Source organism: Plodia interpunctella, chromosome 12, assembly GCF_027563975.2.
Source record: "Plodia interpunctella isolate USDA-ARS_2022_Savannah chromosome 12, ilPloInte3.2, whole genome shotgun sequence".
In the NCBI taxonomy this organism is placed as follows: Eukaryota; Metazoa; Arthropoda; class Insecta; order Lepidoptera; family Pyralidae; genus Plodia; species Plodia interpunctella.
In genome coordinates, this window is record NC_071305.1 from 6711081 (window position 1) to 6731370 (window position 20290).

At 33.9% G+C, this 20290-nt stretch overlaps 2 protein-coding genes across 2 annotated transcripts; one reads left to right on the top strand and one right to left on the bottom strand.

Moving 5' to 3' along the window:
- The first annotated feature begins 381 nt into the window (after positions 1 to 381).
- On the top strand, positions 382 to 2271 carry tko (technical knockout). The gene is made up of 5 exons (XM_053752567.1): positions 382 to 534; positions 634 to 704; positions 1052 to 1206; positions 1519 to 1682; positions 2117 to 2271. Exons 2-5 carry the CDS (start codon positions 635 to 637, stop codon positions 2196 to 2198), a joined length of 471 nt encoding a protein of 156 aa, XP_053608542.1. The 5' UTR covers positions 382 to 534; position 634; the 3' UTR covers positions 2199 to 2271.
- A 7326-nt stretch (positions 2272 to 9597) lies between these two features.
- LOC128674206 (D site-binding protein-like) lies at positions 9598 to 10763 on the bottom strand. Its single transcript, XM_053752630.1, has one exon. The coding sequence runs from the start codon at positions 10574 to 10576 to the stop codon at positions 9857 to 9859; it is 720 nt and encodes a 239-aa protein (XP_053608605.1). The 5' UTR covers positions 10577 to 10763; the 3' UTR covers positions 9598 to 9856.
- Between the last annotated feature and the right edge of the window lie 9527 nt (positions 10764 to 20290).

Genomic DNA, 20290 nt, shown 5'->3' on the forward strand with positions numbered 1-20290 from the left:
AAATCAATACCTAATTACAGATGTTATGCTGTAATGTCTCGACATTGCCGCCGAACTGACACATGCCAAAGCGAATTCGTGAACATTGCGTAGGTAGTTAGTACGAGTGCTTTTATTTATCACAATGAAAAACCACCCCTGTATACCGAATCCACCAAAATTTGCCAAACTGCTTGGCGACATTGTGGAGCTGGCATAAAATATTATGAAAAACCAGCAATGTATACCCAAGCGCCAAAGTTTGGCATACTGTTTGGCGACAGTGTGAAGCTGGCAAAAATTATCAAGTGTTATTTTGTGTAAGTTCATCGATGGATGTTTCGAGTTTACTTAATTTCTTTTTCCACTTTTTATTTCTGAACGTCAGTTTCTAAAGCACCGTGTCTGTCAATGTCAGTATTTCTGTCAGTCATGCCGGCAGAATAAATCAAAAAGAAAAGGTTATGTTTGGTTAGGTTGAGTTGAATTGAAATTCTAATTTTCATTTCGCTGTAGGTATTTTAATTCGGTACATAATACTAGGCATCAATCAATGTAAGTAAACAAAATAAAAAAAATATATCCGTCCTTTATTATTTACATCATAATAAAATGTTCAATCAAAATATCTATCATTTTGTCATTTCTTTCCAGAATGAATTTTCTTAGGAAAGGCTTATCACTTATTTCCATAGGAATAAAGACTCAGTGCACGCAACTAAAAGGTAACCAATAAATTAAATAACTTACAATAACTGTCCGTAGTAGGTAATCAAATATTATGCACCTACAAATTAAATATGATTCTGATTAGATATCGATTTTCTTGAAAATATTCTTATCTGAGTTTTCCCTGTCCTTCCTGAGCTATTAAGCGTCAGAGCCCAGGGTCCACTTTATGTTTTTTCTCCACTAAATGGTCTTCTTCTTTAGTTGTCTGACCATTAGCATGCATATCCTCCATGACGACACAAGCCAGCACTTTTCCGGATTTCCTCTTCTGCCAGCAGAACCTATGTGACAAAGAAATGATATCTATACTGCTGAAATATTAATTTCTGATAATTTCCAGCCATATCTAATGCACCTACAAATGCTCCACAAATAGTACAACCCAGTGGACTGCTGGCTCGAGCAATGGCTTCCCTCGCTCAGATGCATAGGACAGGGCCTCATATTAAAGTTAGAAAATCAAGGAATCCTCTCAATGGAAACCCATTTGCAAAGGTAATTTACAGCATCAGCCTTTTCTAATATTCTAAACTACTCTAATATTATAAATGTGATAGCAAGTTTGTGTGTTACCTCTTCACGCTCTATCTATTCAACCAATCTTGAAATATTGCATACATATATTGCGAAGCCCCAGGCAAAAGTCTGTTTTTTCTGTGTTTTTATCAGGTATAATTTTTATTTTTAACTAGCTGTGTCTAAGACTGACAAATACAGTCAATAATGCATGAGAATGAGACAAATAATGGGAAGATGCAAGGAAAGAAGAATTTATCATAGATCCTGATTTAAAGTTTTCAATTTCAGGGAGTAGTCCTAAAGACTCTAATCAAGAAACCCAAGAAGCCAAACTCGGCAAACAGAAAGTGTGTGCTGGTCCGGTTGTCCAACGGGAAGGAGATGGTTGCCTACATCCCGGGCATCGGCCATAACCTGCAAGAACACAACATAGTGCTTGTCAGAGTGGGCAGGTAGGTATCACAAGTTTTGTTTTAAAATACTTAATATTAATAATACAGTCCTTAAAAAAAAATACAGTCCATGGACCAAGTGTATTTCTGTAGTAGCTGGTATACCAACTTGTGCTACAACAACAGAAATTTTGCATATATGTAGTTTAAAGTATGGAGAAGGACATTTTGACCTTTCAACTTGGAAAAAGAAATGTTCCTGTGGAAAATTTAAACCGTGGTAAACAGCTGGTTCATAATATTGTGGTTTTCCTCGCAATTTAAGTGAAAAGCAGAGAGTTCCATAGTAAAGCGACATTACACTCTCGACATAACTACGCAACCGCGTCGTAGGTCATCTAAAATTCGCTTTTGTATCTTGATATATAATCTACTATTTTGCTATGTTATATAGAAGTGAATTATGGTTAAAAATATTCATTAATTGGTTTCAGAGTGAAGGACTGCCCCGGTGTGAAGTTAAAGTGTGTCCGCGGCAAATACGACCTGTCTCACGTAGTCAAACAGAAAGTGTAATGTGAATCAGTATGTGCATTTATGTTTTGTACATTTTGTTTGTTATCTAAATTAAATAAGTGTAGATTAATGATCAATGCTTTTTATTTGGTAATATATTTTGTATCCTAATCAGACTTGTAAAGACGAGCCTAGAACTAGTACAATGCATGTGTTGTATATAGTAATAGTTATATTTTAGTAATAGTAGTTATAATAGTTTTATATGTTTACTTCCAGTTTTACTTACTTACTATTTTCTACATCACTATTCGATTGACTTGTAGATCACCAGGTAAACTCGTTGCGCGCAATATAAACCTTGTAAGCATTCCAATTGAAACATACTTATCTATAGCTTCTTGCTACGTATACCATCTACAGGATGTAACAGAATACCCGAATACAAAATACACACGAAGTGATAAAGTAGATAGATAGCCTTCAATAGACTTAATACCTACTTTTTAAAAGAGCATGGATTTATTAAAGTGCTGTATCTATATTAACTTGAATCTTCGCATTTGTAAATGACTAGAGGCCCAACCAGGCTTTGCTCAGGTAAAACTAAAAAAAAAATGTAGCATAAGTTCCTCTGAAGGTCCGCTGAAGTCTGTCTCTGTACCAAAGGTCATCAAAATCGGTCCTGTACGTTTTAAGTTTATTCATTACAAACAAAAATACAAATCTTTTCTCTATCTTTTCTCTTTATAAATAAATAAATAAATAAATAAATATATTAAATATATTAGGACAAATCACACAGATTGAGCTAGCCCCAAAGTAAGTTCGAGACTTGTGTTATGGGATACTAACTCAACGATACTATATTTTATAAATAGATACATATATAAATAGACATCCAAGACCCGGGCCAATCAGAAAAAGATCATTTTCCATCATGACCCGACCGGGGATCGAACCCGGGACCTCTCGGTTCAGTGGCAAGAACTTTACCGCTGCGCCACCGAGGTCGTCATTATGATATTTGTATGGGTCTAAAGTTCCGTATCTTGATATTTCGCATGTAACGTATAGGTAACAAGGAATTAGATAGTTAACAAGGAATTTTTGTGGTACGGGCGCAGATAATCGACAACTAATCGAATGTTAGCTGATCCCAACTTCATAGTACATAGGTAACCCTTTATCAAGCCACAGACTCAACATATCTCAACACAGCTAGTACATAGGAAACTGCAATAACTGTCAATATAGCGGACATCGTTTTGCAATTTCAAATCAACATCTGCATCAAATATGGCAGCTGCTTTTCTTTCTCAAGCGACTTTGATCCATCCACTGCAAGTAATAAAATAGAAAACGGTGTGAAAGTATTTGTGGTCAATAATAATATTTGTTAGTGATTGTTACGTCGCGCGCCTGTCATTTGCGAACCCTTCCGCATGGACCCGGATTAAGTCCTCCGGGATTTGGAACCGACAGCAAAAAAAGAAACATGACACCACTGTTGTAGAATACCGTTAATTGTATTGTCTTTGGCATGTGGTTATTTTTTCAGAGATTGCAAGCCCCTATGATGTCGAAATTTTAAGTGAGGTTTTACAAGTATAGGTAATACCTATATCTTCGAGACTAAAATTACAATCGTAAATAATAATAGTTCCTAAATTATTACTAGATCAGTTTAATATTAATACTTAATTAGGTAGTATTTACATACGTTAAAGTTAATACCTAGTTCATCGAGAGAAAAATCAGTTGGGTGGGTTTTTAATGCAAAGTACGATTATGTAATACGGAAAAGATTAAAGAACGATAAAATTTGTTTGTATGGAAACGTACCTTAAATAAATTTCGTAAATTCTGAAAGTAATTCGAATTTCAAAAATACTTTAGGCAAGAAAACATCGCACGTTCCATAAACGAACCAATCTGCTAACCATACCACAAAGCCCACTTAAATAAGGGAGCTATATAAGGGTGAAATGAGTCAGCGAAATGCAACTGACCACTGTCGTACAATCTGAAATGCGGCCGTCATTCACACCTAGGGCATTGTTGCGTTCTGCATGGCTTGAGATTCAAATTTGCGATTGCATTGCAATTTTGAAGCCTTTCATCCCTTTCAGCTTAAATTTGACTCCAGTGGACACGAATTGTTGGCTCGGGCGATTTGTAAAGATGCAATGGTTTCTATGGATTTGTTCATTTTGTGTTTCATTCATAATTGATTTGGGAAAAATCAATGCTTGCATTTGTCGAGGGAAAATAATCCTGCTAACATTATGCGAAAATTTGTGATTGTTACTCTTTCACGCAAAATGTACAGGAGGGATTGTTATGAAATTTGATATACGGGTAGAAAGAACTAGGAATAACACATAGGATACTTTTTATCCCAGGGCGCAGCTAGACATTATATAATTTTAAGATTTTATACAGAAACATGAACAGACATATTTGAGCATCTTTACATTTTGAAGTGATTTTAAATACTAAATACAATATCATAGTCTTAAACTTTCGTGCTTCTGTCGAAAATTTACTGTAATTAAATTAAAATTGGTTGAAAATATTAATAGAAATAAATTTACGACTTCTTAGCGAGATTTCTGCCTGCTAGCCCGACTTAGTCAGGCGGTTCAAACGCATAAATACACTTTACGATATAGCCATGGGCGGAAATCCATAAACAGAGTTGACCAGTTATTAAAATATAAATCAATGCAAATTAAAATTACGAGTTCTGTAATACAGATCGAGAGACTCGTTTACGTGAGAATTTAAACTGTCAAAATATAACTTTTCATTGTTGCATATTCAAAAGACCTTAAAGCGAAAACATTTTCTTTAAAAGTAAATTTTTTGTCGTATCGCCACCACAACAAACAAAGCCACGAGGTGACAGTCTACCAATTACTATTAAAAATAAAAATATTTTAATATCCATCCATGCATTGGGCAACATTCATATTCCTAATTTCTACTCAAGCGGTCAGCTCAGTACAATTACATTGCGATCGAATACAATGCAGTGTGAGACCGCCTTGCGCCCAACTTTCTCATAGAATCCTTCTGTAAATCGATACGTCATCTTATGGGTTACTATATTACGTACCTATAGGAAAGTTATTACCTCTTTAGATCGTATGATGAGCATACGTATAGGAAAATCATTACCTATAGATCATATGATGGACGCACGTATAGGAAATTCATTACATATTTACATTCTATGATGGATACAAGTATAGGAAAGTCATTTATATTTAAGTTTTCTGATGATATATTCGATTATAATGACATTTGATTTCCTAAAATATTTTATTTGTTTTTATATTGCATACTCTATAAACTTTAGGTATGTGGGTTTATTCTTGTAATGCATTGATAACGAAAAAAATATTTTAAATAAGTATGTCTACATTGTAGATTTACGTGCTTGTAGAAGTAAAAAAAAAGTGATTTGGTGTAAATGTAACATACAATTTGGCTACTAGTAGGTACTATGCTGCGTCTACATGACGTGACTAACGTGACCATTATTATATTTAATTTAAAATCCAGCACCTAGGTATTTTTGTTATAAAGTCGGACTATGGCACATTTTTAATTTTTCACACAAACTGATTAAATCATTTAACTTTATATAAACAGTCGACGAATGAGCCTATTTATTCTTGGAATAGGTCCAAGAAATGCTCAATCTAAACACAATATTTCACCTTAAAATATTCTTAGAGATTACTTTTATAATTCTTGTTATTTGTATTAACCAAAAAGTATTATAAGTAGCAATCGACAATTGCGAAAACGAATATTCTTCCACAATGGGCAGCCGTTGAGAATTATTTTGCTGATAAAGTTATGTTATTCTTACACAAATATGATTTACAACATTTCTGGGAAAGCATAATGCTGCTGTGGCTCAACTCTTGCCCATTGTCGCTAGGCTGTGCCATTTTTTTTCAAGAAAAAATTATTTTTGTGTCTGTGTGTCCGTCATCTGCGGACAATGCCCACTATTAGAGGATTATAAATGGCAAAAAGAGCAGGTACTATAAGCACTGCGATCACGGGTGTCCCAAAATACAAGCGACAGATGCGGGTCCTAATCCACTTTTTGTAAAGACAATACAACAATAAATTTTATGTTGTGGATTAGGAAATACCCGTCTCAATTGTTTAAATGTTTGAATCTTCACATTTAAACAATTGAGTCGGGAAATGTATTGTTTAAATTTACCTGGAACAAAGACACAGGCGAGTGCTAAAATTGCGATAACATTATTTATAGATAACTTGTTTATTGCTCGTACACTACGAGTTGTTTAATGAATGATGTTGAATGTTTTATTGATGGCACAATGACTCTACTTAGTGAAATGAAAATTATCGTTTGATCCTTTTTTGTTGATGCCGCAACATGAAAGAAGACCTAATAGTCACGTACACCACCGGATTGAAAGTAGAAAGTGGTTTCATTGAACTTTACGTTATGTTTCAAAATTCAGAACATTGTCTGGTAAATTAACTGCGGTGTTTGTTATTTTATAACTCTGATTTTTTAAAAATGATTCTCACTAAATCAATTCAGACATGTATGGATCGACGACATCTGTAGCCTATTGGATATCATATCCAACTGCTACACTAGAGATCCCAGGTTCGACCCCGGTCAGGTAAAGATGAAAAATTATCTTTTCCAAATTAATCCGGGTTGTCAATATTTATCTATTGTATGTTATAACTATATTATTATGTTTATTTCGTTCCAAATCGCTCATCGCCGTGTACTTGCACCAAGATACATTATTTGCTTGCGCTACGGCAGATGCAAGTTGGTCACTGTCCCACGGGATCCTTCACCAGCGGTCACATCCAGTCTTGGGCAAATACCCAGCTTGAAATGGACTTTTATATTACAATCCATTTTCAGTTCAAGGAATATAAGACTAAAACTGGACGTTTTGATAAAGGCCCTGACATTATCATATCCCACACAATAAAGCGCCGGACGACACGCATGGACGTGAGGTCTGCTAATCTTCAGGGAGTAGGAACCCGGTTGCGTTTGTTATTTTAGTTGTAAAAATCATAACTTCTGAAATATTGTCGCTTCTTGTTCGAAGAATCCTTTGCCGACGACGGTTCTGGGAAAATATTTTGATGTTCTATGATTTATTTCCAATCTCGAAAGGAAAATATGTAAAAACTAATAGGTTAAGGAAACCAGACATGTTTTCAGCTTGCATCGTAACTTTTGCATATGTTATGCATGTATAAATTTGCACAAATTCCACTGTATTAGGTAAAAATAATAATAACGAAATTGCCCAGTTGCAAATATAAAATTCACAGGATTTCCTTGTTATAGAATAGATATTTTCAAATTTTGAGTCGATCCGAGTTTTTAACTTATGATAGATTAGATTCATTTCATTTCTCACAATTTTTCTTTGATGACATGGAAATGAAAATAAAATTAAATACTTTCATATTGATATTAATTATTCGCCAATCAATATATAAGTAATTACAAATAGTGCTTAAAACTTAGTCGCCCTTTCTAGGTATAGGTACCTCCTACTTTCGTAGGCGGAGGGTTTTATTCGAGAATTCTTCTTGAACTAAATTTCTAGTAGGTATGTACCTAACATTATTAGAAAGTTGCATGATCATCACACACGACACGACATCATATCCTAATCAGAAAACAAATTAACGCAAATTAGCATTTATTGTTTTATAAAGAGACAATATGACTTCACAAATATCATTAGTAAATGAAAAAACATAACTGAATGAATTTGTTTACCTACGTAGTAATAGATGAACATGAATATACTTTTGCGCAGAGTGAGTTTAATAAATTAATTAAGACTAAAATCATTTATTCAGAAAATAGACAGGCACTTTACACAGACAGATAGAACATGACACAAAAAAGTGACTGTTATAGTCACTTTTTTACGTCATGTTCTAAATTAAATAATGTACTTTATGATATATGTATAAACGCTCCAGTAAATTATTTGAACTTTATATCATAATGGATTGACATCAGTTTAAATTTGAATACCTATAATTAAATTATACTTCTGCAAAAGAAAAAAAAAAGATATTTTGTAAATATTTTTTTACATGTATACATGAAATCTTCCGGAATCAAGCACGATTGAAGGTGGACCGGTTCGTTTCCCAACAACATTTTCATTGGGACCACACTTAACGCACCAAAAAATCCCTTCAATCATTCGCAGCGGGCGATGTCAATCAACCTTTCACTTCCCGCTATCCGCATGCACACAGCCTCTGCTTATGCGAATCTAATCGCAAGTCCTTCACAATCGATACAATTTACACAATCGATTACGGGAACGCCTTTATACATTCGATGTACAGAAACCCACGCCTAACTGTATTCTTTTAGCCCTTTGGTAAACCCATTCGTCAAGCTTCGATGACAATTTTATTTGCTTTCTTTTTACACTGTATTACATGCGTCATAAGGTTTATTTTTCTTGGTTTAAAATGCGCGGTAGATGGCTATCTAAAGCTGCAATGTCTATGGTTCGCCAGTGGATAATCCCGGAGGTGACAATACGGCGTCTAGCACCTGTGATTTTTGTCACACGCACAAATTTTGCGATGCATATTGCAATGTAACGGGATGCCAAAGATGGATATTGTTTTGGACAATAAGTGAACATCATAATAATTCAGCCATAAAAATAATAATATTTTGATTTGAACTAACTAGCGCTCTAAAAATCGTTGACAAATATCAATATATCAACATAAAGTTACTATTATACATACATTTCGAAAACTGATTATTATAAGTTTTTAACAATTTATTTATCTACCGATTAATATTTAACTTACGATTTACACGTAAATGATTGCACCAAGTCCACAAAATCAGGCTTCTAGCTGCATGAAACATTTTTCGAATAGAAGCTTGATTTATTAATAATGTCAGATGGTAATAGAAACGTGGACATTTAAAATGTTTACAAAATAATTCCAAATACATATATTACAAGTTTAGAAATTACTTCGTAGAAATAATGTAGTATTTCGTAGCTTTTCAACGTGCTACGGCCGCTACGAAGCTACGAGCTAACACAACACTGTGTTTTTAGGGTTTTTAATGTATGGTGCAGTTGTACATTACTATTGTGAATTATGTTATGCGAAGATAGAAGCAAATTATGGGACCAAAACGTATCTATTGTATTTAAATCTTTTTCTAAATCGACTACTTAGCTATCTAAAAGTGTTTAATAATGAGTGTAATTTTTTCTATTACAAAATGAAGACGTTGTCATGCATATTGTGCCTTGTATTGTACAGGTGAGGATCCGAGTCTTCGTTTAAAAGTTATGAGGGTAGGCGCGTTTTTAAATGAAAGGATTTAATAGAATACAACTTATTTATTGTATTATTTTTGTACAGTTATCTCTTACATTATCGGTTCATGTCATTACATAGTCACATAGGTACTTAGACCTAACATTTTCTAAGTTACATTGCACATAACAAACTTAAAACTAATACCAATCATATTCGTTTTTTCTTATTGTTATTGACTACAATGTTTACAAACTTAGAATAAATTGCACATACATTTACAAATATTACATTTCATTACAACTAAGATGTGAATTGCACGCTAAATCTATTTACATTGCATACAGCTAAAAATATTATCAACATTGTTGATGGCAGCGTCCACACACGCTCGCAGCCAACTGTGCTTTCAGTTTGGCCATCTCATTCTTCAAGTAAGACACCTTCAACGCGAGATGAATTTCCCTCATCTTCCTCCTGTCTCTGCTCTGTTTCGCTGCGAAGTTGTTGCGCTCCCTCTGCTTTCTGTAGGAATCATTGGCCGAATCCTGGTTTGTTGACTTCACGGCGCGGCGCATTCTTGGGTTATTTCCCAACAGAGCACCTCCGTTCTTCTCAGCCATCACTCTCAACGCATTCTCCTCGAATGCTTTGTAGTTGGGATCATCTGACAACTCGTCGACGTCTGCGTAACATCTCTTCTGTGAAATTGGAGATTCTGGTGGAGAAAGAGGCACTGCTTTGGGCCCATAACTCGGGCTGACAGGGACTGCAGGAGCTGGGGCACTCTCGTAGCCGGAACAAGTGCTGCATGCAGATTCGGGAGACATCTGGACTGAAGGCGCTCTGAAGGCTGGCTGTGGGTACTGGTAGCCGTAATAGACTGGATGTCCCATGGGCAACGGCACTGGTAATGGCGCTGGTAACGATGCACTTTGGTGGATATAAGGATATCCATAGAATGGGTGTTCCAATGTTTCAACTGGATACGCGGCTTCTGGCGAAAGCCTTTCCTCCTTCACAACAGGCTTTGATAAGTCCAAAGCAGTCTCTTCAGCGTACGGGGTCCAAAGAGCCATGGTAGTCACTTTTTTAAGGAATTTGGAAAAGAAATTATAACGTGTGATTCTCAAGGAGCGGAGAACACAAGTGATTCTATGTGGCTTGCTCACGCGTCCCTTTAAGCTTTAGAGGCGGGGCTAAGTGCAGGGGTAGGGTGCATTGTTACCCCCGGCGGTAGTTGAGTAGATAAGGAAAGGGTTATGTGCTACCTGCTCTTGGGCCTAACGGCACTAATAACATGAGAACAATAGCTCAACTACTGTAACTGATAAGGAATTGAGACAAGGGTATCGCTTGCAACTTGATTTTTGCATATGTTAAGCATGTATGTATTTGCACAAATAAAATTAAATTTATTTATTTGCTTCAATTTATGATTTCAGAACAACATGAGAATAGTTAAAAATATTTCATATAATATTCGTTGGTAAAATAAGATGCATTTGAGAAGGTAAATATGTAAATTAATATAATTTCACCGATTTTTAATATTTCAATGATAAATGCGAAAGTAAATTACTGAACCAATCTTCTTGAATTTTTGCAAACACGTAGTTTGAAGCACGGTGGAAGGACATAAACTCCACCGGAACGTCGGGAAAACCTAGTAACCTATAATAATGATTTCACAAATATAATATCATGATTTATTTGATTTAATATAGGTTTTATCAAAGTGGCAAAATATATTGAATGCATAATGTTATTTAAGTAACCAAATACAGTTTGATTAATTTTATATATAAATTTATTATATTTTATGCTTGTTCAACTATTATATTGTTTTTTTTTGACGTAATTGTGACGTCAGATCTAAGAAAAATATTGCTTTAGACATTAGAAAATAGCATCTGATTTGACTTGTTGCAAAAATGACATGATACCTAATTCATAATATGTGAACTATTGATTGAAAACAAGGCATGTAATAAAAAAATATATAATAAATGCCTAAATAGTTTTCTCTTCGTTGTTGTTATTGTTGTTTTGAAGACATAGGTAGGTAATTAACTAATAGTTGTATTTTTCGTCTGAACAAAGGTTTCGAAAGATGATTCAAAATATACCAATTGTAAAATAGATACTAATTACTAAATAGCCAAGGTAGAAAAACAATATTTTTTTAAATTATTTTGTTTGTTCCGTTTCTATTTTATCCATTTATCTAAACAAATTTAGTAATTAGTATCTAAGTGATTTAAAACATTTTAAGAGTTACCTAAAATAACTAAGTTAAGAATGTACATTAAATTGTTTAAAATATATTGAGAAGTACATAATGGCTTAGTCAACAATATTTCCGCCAAAATGAATTCCCTAAGTATTAGAAATGTCCCGTTCGGTAACAAAAACTTATGGACATAATTAATGAAGCGTATGTCCACCATATCCCATTTTTCACAGAAATTGACCAAGCGATCACAACGCAACTGTCGCCGGACTATTCACGTCAGCTATTATCTCGATACTTCCGGACAGACGGACAAATAGACAACTCTTTACTTTGTATAATGATGTCACGGTGGTCTGATTATATGAAAGGTTTCCTGGTCGAATCGTTCTCAATTCAGATTATCCTATGACAGGCTATTGATATCGCAAGAAACGATTCCATTGACAATAAAGATGTATAGTTTATGAATACGTAATATCTAGTTTTTCGCTATGGTTTCGTCAGATTTTGTTCTTCATTTTAGAAGCTGGCGATATTTCAATAGGTAATTTTAAATGTTAAAAAAAGCGACAATATCATATTCGTACCTGGTTTTAATTTTATTTTCATTCATTAAAACTACTTTACTACTTTATCGCCATTTACATTCGTCATTGTTATCACCATTTCTATTTTCTTGTTTGTTTCAAACAAACCAGCTTAAGCCTTTCATCAACGAGTATTTTAGCGCGCACCTATGATTATTTTTACTGTGGTATTCAATCATAAAATAATAGAGAATGGAAACTCTTACACTTTTACGACAACACCTTTGCCATAATATTTAGTAGTCACAATGGTCACAACAATAAATTTACTTCGCTTAAAACAGTCATAAATTTCTTATCTGTCTTGGACATTCAGACTTTTTAGCAAAAGTGCGGGTCTATTGTAAATTGTGCGGATTAAAAATAACTATGTGATGTCTATGGAAGCGGAAAACAAAAGAATACGAGGCCCTTATGGCCAGCCGGGCACCATCAAAGGGCTGGTAGGCGGCACGTGCCTTGAACTTCGCCGCATCGAGGAAGCTCCAGTAAAAAGGTAGCCATTTTTATTGCCCCCAAATAAATGTGATTGCTGCTTTTTATCTGTGCCTTGTAGGTACATTGTTTTGCTAATCCAGGTGTATAATAGAGTTATGAAAGGGAAATTCTGGTTGGAACTAACCCTTTATCTAGGAGCCAGACGGGATTTTAAGAATAAATGTCGTATCTGTTACAACACTAAGTTAATCCCTTTTACGGTTTGGTTAAATTAAAATATTAATTAAATACCTATATAGGAACAAATCACACAGATTGAGTTAGAAACTTGTGTTATGGGATACTAACTCAACGATACTATTTTCTATAACATATACATATATAGATAAACATCCACGACGCAGGTCAATCTGAAAAAGATCATTTCCCATGCCGTGCCATGTCTGGCTTAATGACCATCAGGCCACGGAGGTCGTCAAAATACGTAAATACTTTTTCTATATCTATGAAGATTGGGTTCTCAAAATTGAAGATTTTGACGAAATTTTCATTTAGATAACATTTAGCTACTAAAGTTTACAAATAAATTAGACCCAAGTAAGTTCAGGACTTGGTTTAGGGGATACTAACTTAGCAGAACTATTTTATACCATGCATTTATGGCATGGATATGCTAATTAAAAAGGAAGTATTTGTATGTTTGGGGTTATCTGCGCAACTACTGCACCGATTTAAAAAATTCTTTCGCTAATATGTAGAATGGAATGTCAGGATGAACATGAGTATATTTTATTCCGTTTTTTTTATCAAGGATTTTTATGGGAACTGAAATTGTATAGTATGTCGGGGAAAAAACGGTCGATAGATAGTTTTCCTTTCGAACGCTGTTTTCTCAGTGTTCAACATCAATTGTTGGTATGGGAAAAATTACCTATAAAAAAGTCCGCGACAGACAGCATATAGCTATCTTTTTTATTTCAGCTACTTTTAAACTTTAAAATATTTTATATTTATTATATATATTATATAATTCAAATCATTACGTGATGTTTGACTGTACATATTCACTACAAATACTCGTATGAATCCTTTATTAAAATGCAAAAGTTTATCGCGACAAGTACTTATTATAAATGATTTTTTGCTTTTAAAATAATTTAATGCATGGTTTAAAAGTCATGACGATATATTCAGAAGCGCGCCTGCTGCCGCTCTGTCGAAATACGTCAGAGGTACTTTCTACTGTACTATCGAACGGAATACCTGAAATCGAATTAATATTATCATCTTTATTCAATTTTATTAGGGTATCGATGTCAAAAACCCTTAGGTATAGTTTCGTTATGAATTTGCTCAGATGTACGGGAAATATCAAGTAAAGAATTTGTTCTAGAGTACAACCTACCAACACTCGAATCATAACATACCTACTTAAATACTTTTACAATATTTTACATATGAACCTGCTACGATATACGTAAACGAAACAGTAAAAGAGAAGAGAAGAGATAAATTGTATAAAAGGAGTCAAAAAGGTCTAAAAAGTTCTTAATAAAGAATATTAAATAACCAAGATCTAGATTATAACATATTTTTTACAATGTACTTACCAGAAGGGAAGTATGGGATGGAAAAATTAAGGACACAGGATATGTAAGGACCTATAGGATGGAAGATGGAACGAAAGTCGAAATACTAGGGTACAGGGATATGATAGATTGAAACAAAAACTATTCTACCTTACTCATTATTTATCCTCAAGATTTAGGTGTTTAATTTATTGCGGTTTTACCCGAGCAACGCTGGGTCGGGGTGCTATAGTACTTACTCCAGTGTCGAATTTCAACATATGGACAATAGGCTACAAAATAAGTGCGTTTAGTATGTTTATATTTTTAAACCAATTCGTCCCACTGCTAGGCAAAGGTATTTTATTTATGTATATTTATTAAATACGAATGGAAAACCATTGATTCAGTCTTTTTTTTCCATGTCTTTTCCTATGTCCTAAATGTCAATCAATACTCTCTCTGTTTTCAAAAAGTTAATGACGGCTTTATTACAATTCTAGTTAACACATTTTATTTTTAGGTAGTTTATGTTTTTTTTTTCACAATTTGGCCTCAAAAATACGGAACTAAATATTTAAACTGTTTTTGTAAATGGCAATAGGTATCTAAAATGAGAAATGTATTCACAAATTACTTTCACAGGAACATTTTCATGTCAAACTTAAATATTTAGAGACCTAGGAGTGTGAAGCTTTGACATAAACATGTTTAATATATTGTAACATAATTGCATACGTACGTACGTTTTATGTTTATAAACGTTCTAGAATACGAATATAAGAGATATCTAGACATCATGAGCAGTAGAATCATAAAATTTATTATAAGCTTTCGTATAAAAACAAAATTCGTACTCCTGTTAACCTGTTAATTTCCGGTGGTCACTATGTTTATATTTTGATGAACTGTATTTAGTTTGAAATCCGATCAGCAGATTGGTCCAATAATGAGAGCTAAAAAAATTGTCTTTTCTGCTATACTACCTAAACGTAAATATATATTTATTCATTCATATAAAAAGACTGGGAAAATTTGCACAATCACAAACTATGTGCTGTACTTTGAAAAATAATATGTGTAAATCATAAAAGCATCTACAATTATTTAATTAAGGAGGACTTGCAATAATATAAATGACAATTTACAAATGGTTTTGATACACATATCTATTACACATGCTTTTTAACTAATTTTTAAAATTTTCTGCTCGATTCCAGAATTTTTCATTTTATTTATATTTCATCTATAAAAATCTGACTTAGGTACCTACATTATACATATATATATATATATAATACATCAAAAAACTTTTTTGATGTAGTGTGTTTTATTAGGTATTTAAGGTAGGTAGGTAGGTAGTAATTTCAAGGTAGGTAAGGTAGTATTTCTTAAAAAAGTTTCTCTGTGCAAAAATCAAACTTCTCCATGCCTCTCTGACGTAGGTAAATTTTAAGAAATTTCTCCGAAACAAAAAGAACAGAAAAGCATTTGCAAAACGCAATATGCAAATTGTGATCTTTTCGCAGTATCGGTCGCAACATTCGTGACGGATTAGTAGCACACAAAAGGGTTGCCCTTTCTGGAACAAAACAAAGCATGCATTTCTAAAGCAACGGTACAGTGTAGGACAAAGAAAATGGACGTATTTTTATCTAATGCAATTTGGCCTTCAAAACAAAGAGCGAATATTCTTCAACACGACCATTTGCAAAACTGCCGTGTAACTGAATTGGACTCATCGCACTAATCCGGTGTAATGATTCCCGCATATCTACATATTTTTCTTTTGTTTTGCTCAAAAAGTACCCATTGTAACTTTTAAACCCCCATAAAATGTCTTATTAAAAAGCATTTTTTTATGACTTATTCAAAAAAATACTTTAGTGTGTATAACAATATGACACCTACCACGTTATAAAATACTTAACATGTAAATATGTACCTAACTAGCGGCTAGTCCTGGTTTTGTTCGGGTAAAACCATAATAAATTACCTATACACCAAAACCTTCCTTTAGAAACCCGGATACATAACGACAGACAGCAGGAAGGAACTTTGTTTAATGCTATGTAGTTTTTACATATATATTTCGAGCAGCCAAATAAAGTTTTCCTTTTTGACTAATCTAGCTTTTTTGCATACGATAGGTACGTTATGTAGTATTTAACTTTCCTTATCTAGGACAATATTTATATTTATCGAAGCCTACTAGCAGATGGTAGCTACGTCGAGCTTTAAAACTTATCCGGAGGTTAATGGCGACAGTCACAAGGACCGTACAGCCGAAACAGTAACAGCGCAAAGGGCTCCCAGATGGGAACGAACCTCGGCTTTGGACGTCAATCGCAAAAACGGCCAGAGCGGTATATTGCTCAAGATGTCTGCCTTGTAAGGCAAAGAAACATATGTTTTTATTATTATTAATATCCTGACTAATAATAAAAATGCGAAAATAAGTTTGTTACCTTCATAAAATGTTGCATACATGTCGTTTAAAGTATGGTGAAGGACATAGAATTTCGTCCCGGAAAAATAAATATTCCCGTAGGAAATTCACGCGGGCGAAGCCGCGAGTAAAAGCTAGTTTGGTCTATTTTACTCATAACACAAAATAATTATCTATACTACTTACACGATAAGCTTATAAACTATTGTGAATAACTACTGTTAAATTAAATGCAATATTAATTCTATTACATTCAAGACATCCTTTACGTTGCAAAAAAAAAGCATTTTTTGACCTTACAATACCTTATGTGATACACGTTATATTGCGCAATCGGCCGCACCAATGGCGGTGTAGTACGTCTTTGTGCAATAAAATAGGCGGCAAGACGACAGCCAATCAGAACATTGTACAATACGAATGCACTCCGTAAATGCAATGTGAAGTAATAGGGTAGCCGAAAATAAATTAACATTAGAGAATTGTGTTAGTTTTTTTAAAACGTGTATGTATAGTGTTTAGAATATTCCTGTAGGTAAAAAATCGTGTCATAGGACTTTTTTCTAGCTCCTTTTTTCTTTGTCGAGCATGAAGAAGTAATAATACTCACAAAAGGGTATATTTTATAAGGGTTACTATATTAGTGGGTATAGTTTAGTTTAAGTAAAGTATGTGTGTCACTTACTCTACTTAAACTAATTTAAATAATGAGATGAAAAAAAATCATGGCTCGAGCGAGCGGGAATATTTATTAGCAAATAAACGTAACAGGAACTATCAATATAATAAACTTTACTTGACACTCGTTAATGCTATTATCATGTAATAGAACATGACAAGACACCGACATGGGTAATTAATCGATGTTTTGAACTTTTTACACGCGAACTAAATGTGGACAGACATAGATGTCTATATTTTATTTTCGTACATATATATGTGTGTGTGCAACATATATAGATAGACGAAATCGGATGTATGACCTTGATTTTATTGACTATTTCTGTTCCATCTTTTTCCGGTCGGTGGCCTACTCCTGTAGGTAAGCATTTACCTACCTAATCACTAGTTACATAGTATACAAAAAATCCGCTTCTTGCTGTTTGTCCCTATGTATGTATGCTTAGATCTTTAAAACTACGCAACGCATTTTGATGAAGTTTACCCGAGTGAAAATGGGACGGGCCGCTAGTTAAATATAAAACCTTTATTATAAAACTTAAACACTTAAGTTATACCAAGATTATGCGTAAACGAAGTAAGTACTATTTAGAAGCGGAGAACAAATGAAGGTCTAGTTTTACTCTGTTACAAATTTCACCAAATCGGTCTAGTAGTTTTTGAGTATATTCTTTACAAACAAATACATATTAGTAGTATGAACGGACATTGAATAAATAAAAAATAATGTCTGATTGTGTTAATGTAATGTAAGATAATTTAATCCATTAGATCCAACAAGGCGAACATTTCAATTGTTAGTTTCACACAAATGATCACTAGGTAATTGGTTAAATTAACCATTTCAATCGAGCGCTAAGCCAGACAAAAACATATTTTTGAAACGAAAAATCTGAAACCATTTGTAATGAATATTTCTATATGTATAATTAAAATATATAATATTAACTAGCGGCCCGGCCCGGCCCGGCTTTGCTCGGGTAAAATCATAATAAATTATACATATTATATAAACCTTGTTCAAGAATCACACTATTTATTTAAAAAAACATAAAAATCCGTTCAAAGATCACATAGAGATAGACAACGGGAAGGGACTATGTTTTTTAGTTATTAAAAGAAGATAATTTAATTTGAATCGGCATGGCAAAACAATGAAGTGACTTGAATGACTATAATTTTTTTCACTCCAATTTAGCTAATTGCGTAAATGAAATGTACCATGGTTTGAAAAAGCCATCAGGTAATTAACTAGGTATGATCTATGGAGATATTTAGCGGAGTGCCCCCGTGATAAATACTTACTCGCTAGTTAATAAACACATCAACATAAATTGGAGCTGACGGGTGGTAATTTTGTGTCATAAAAAGCGGCAGTATCATCGCAACAGTCCATATAACTGATAGGTTATGCTAGTAGATCCATTGCTAATATCGTTTAATACTCGATATTCTATAAACAGGCACTTCGGTGGTTCGTTCACTACCGCGATAACCGAACATTTAGTGCAATGCGCTGTATGGAATAGTCAATCCCGTTGGGTGAGTTCCATTTTATTATTAGTTTGAAAGCTGTGTTAAATATGTTATGATAAATTTAAATGTCTTACTGCTCTTGCGTCATATACGTACGCTCGCGTATAAATGATAAAAATTAATCTAAAAATAAAATTGCGTGCCACGCTGATACGGAGTTAAATTTTCGTAACACTGCCAAATAATTAACGCTACTCTCCTAACGAAACTTTAGTTTCTATACTAGTGATAAAAATGTACCAAGTGCTATTCCAGCACAATACCCGTGCAAAAAATTTTCATCGAAATCAAGCCAGTAGATTTATCATGACAGATTAATTGTACCCAATATTGCTTAATTTTTCACATTTACATGTCTTTAAGAATTCATAATTCCAATAGTTATTCATTTATTTTCATTTCAGTAACACCGTATTTACCCACAGATGTAAACACAGGATGTATTTTAAATACAATTGGTACCTACTTAAATGCACCACAATTTCTTCGTACCGCAACGGTAGCTAAATCAATCCGGCAGTTTGTAAACAAGACGGGCGAATCATGAAAGAGCTAGAGCCCGCTACGATCTTAATTTTCAAAGTGACTTGGCTGATTGGTATCGCCATATCGTGCGCCGGTCTTCTCACGCAGATTGTCCTGCTGGTGCTCATTCCACGTTGCAGGAAGTTCGACGAAAAGGTCCTCATTAACATGACCGCTACCATAATACTGAATACCATATGTGAATATTATTTCCTCACTGATCCACCAAAATCCTCCGATTTAGACTTATTGCTCATTGACGCTTCTCTGGTGATCAGCTTCTGCACTGACTTCGTTCTGCTTCTATGGATGTTTGTGTTCACCAAGAACCTATACGACAAAGTTGTTGCGGTATTTGTGCTAGACAAATGGAATTTTGGAGTTATCACATCTCTCATCTGGATCGTGAGTTGTCCAATTGGCATAATGTTTCTTGTCGTAATAAAGCAATGTCGTCATTATTTATATATCTATCATTGCACATATTATTGTGTCAAATTAATCATTGTTATAATTAATACGTTGTTATTTATAAGGATATTTTTAGTCGCGAGGAATAAAGGTAAAATTAGTGCGAGTAGAAATCTCAGACATGTAATAAGGACAACAGTAGGTGCTTTTATTTTATTTCTAACGAATGTTTTGCAAGTTTTAAGCACGGATTTGTTAATCGTAATCAATGGCGGCAACAAAATTGTAACGTTGTCTTCAAGTGTTTTCAATTCTTTTCATGTTATTCCTGTAATGGTGATATTTATTTTATTAGTGAAAGC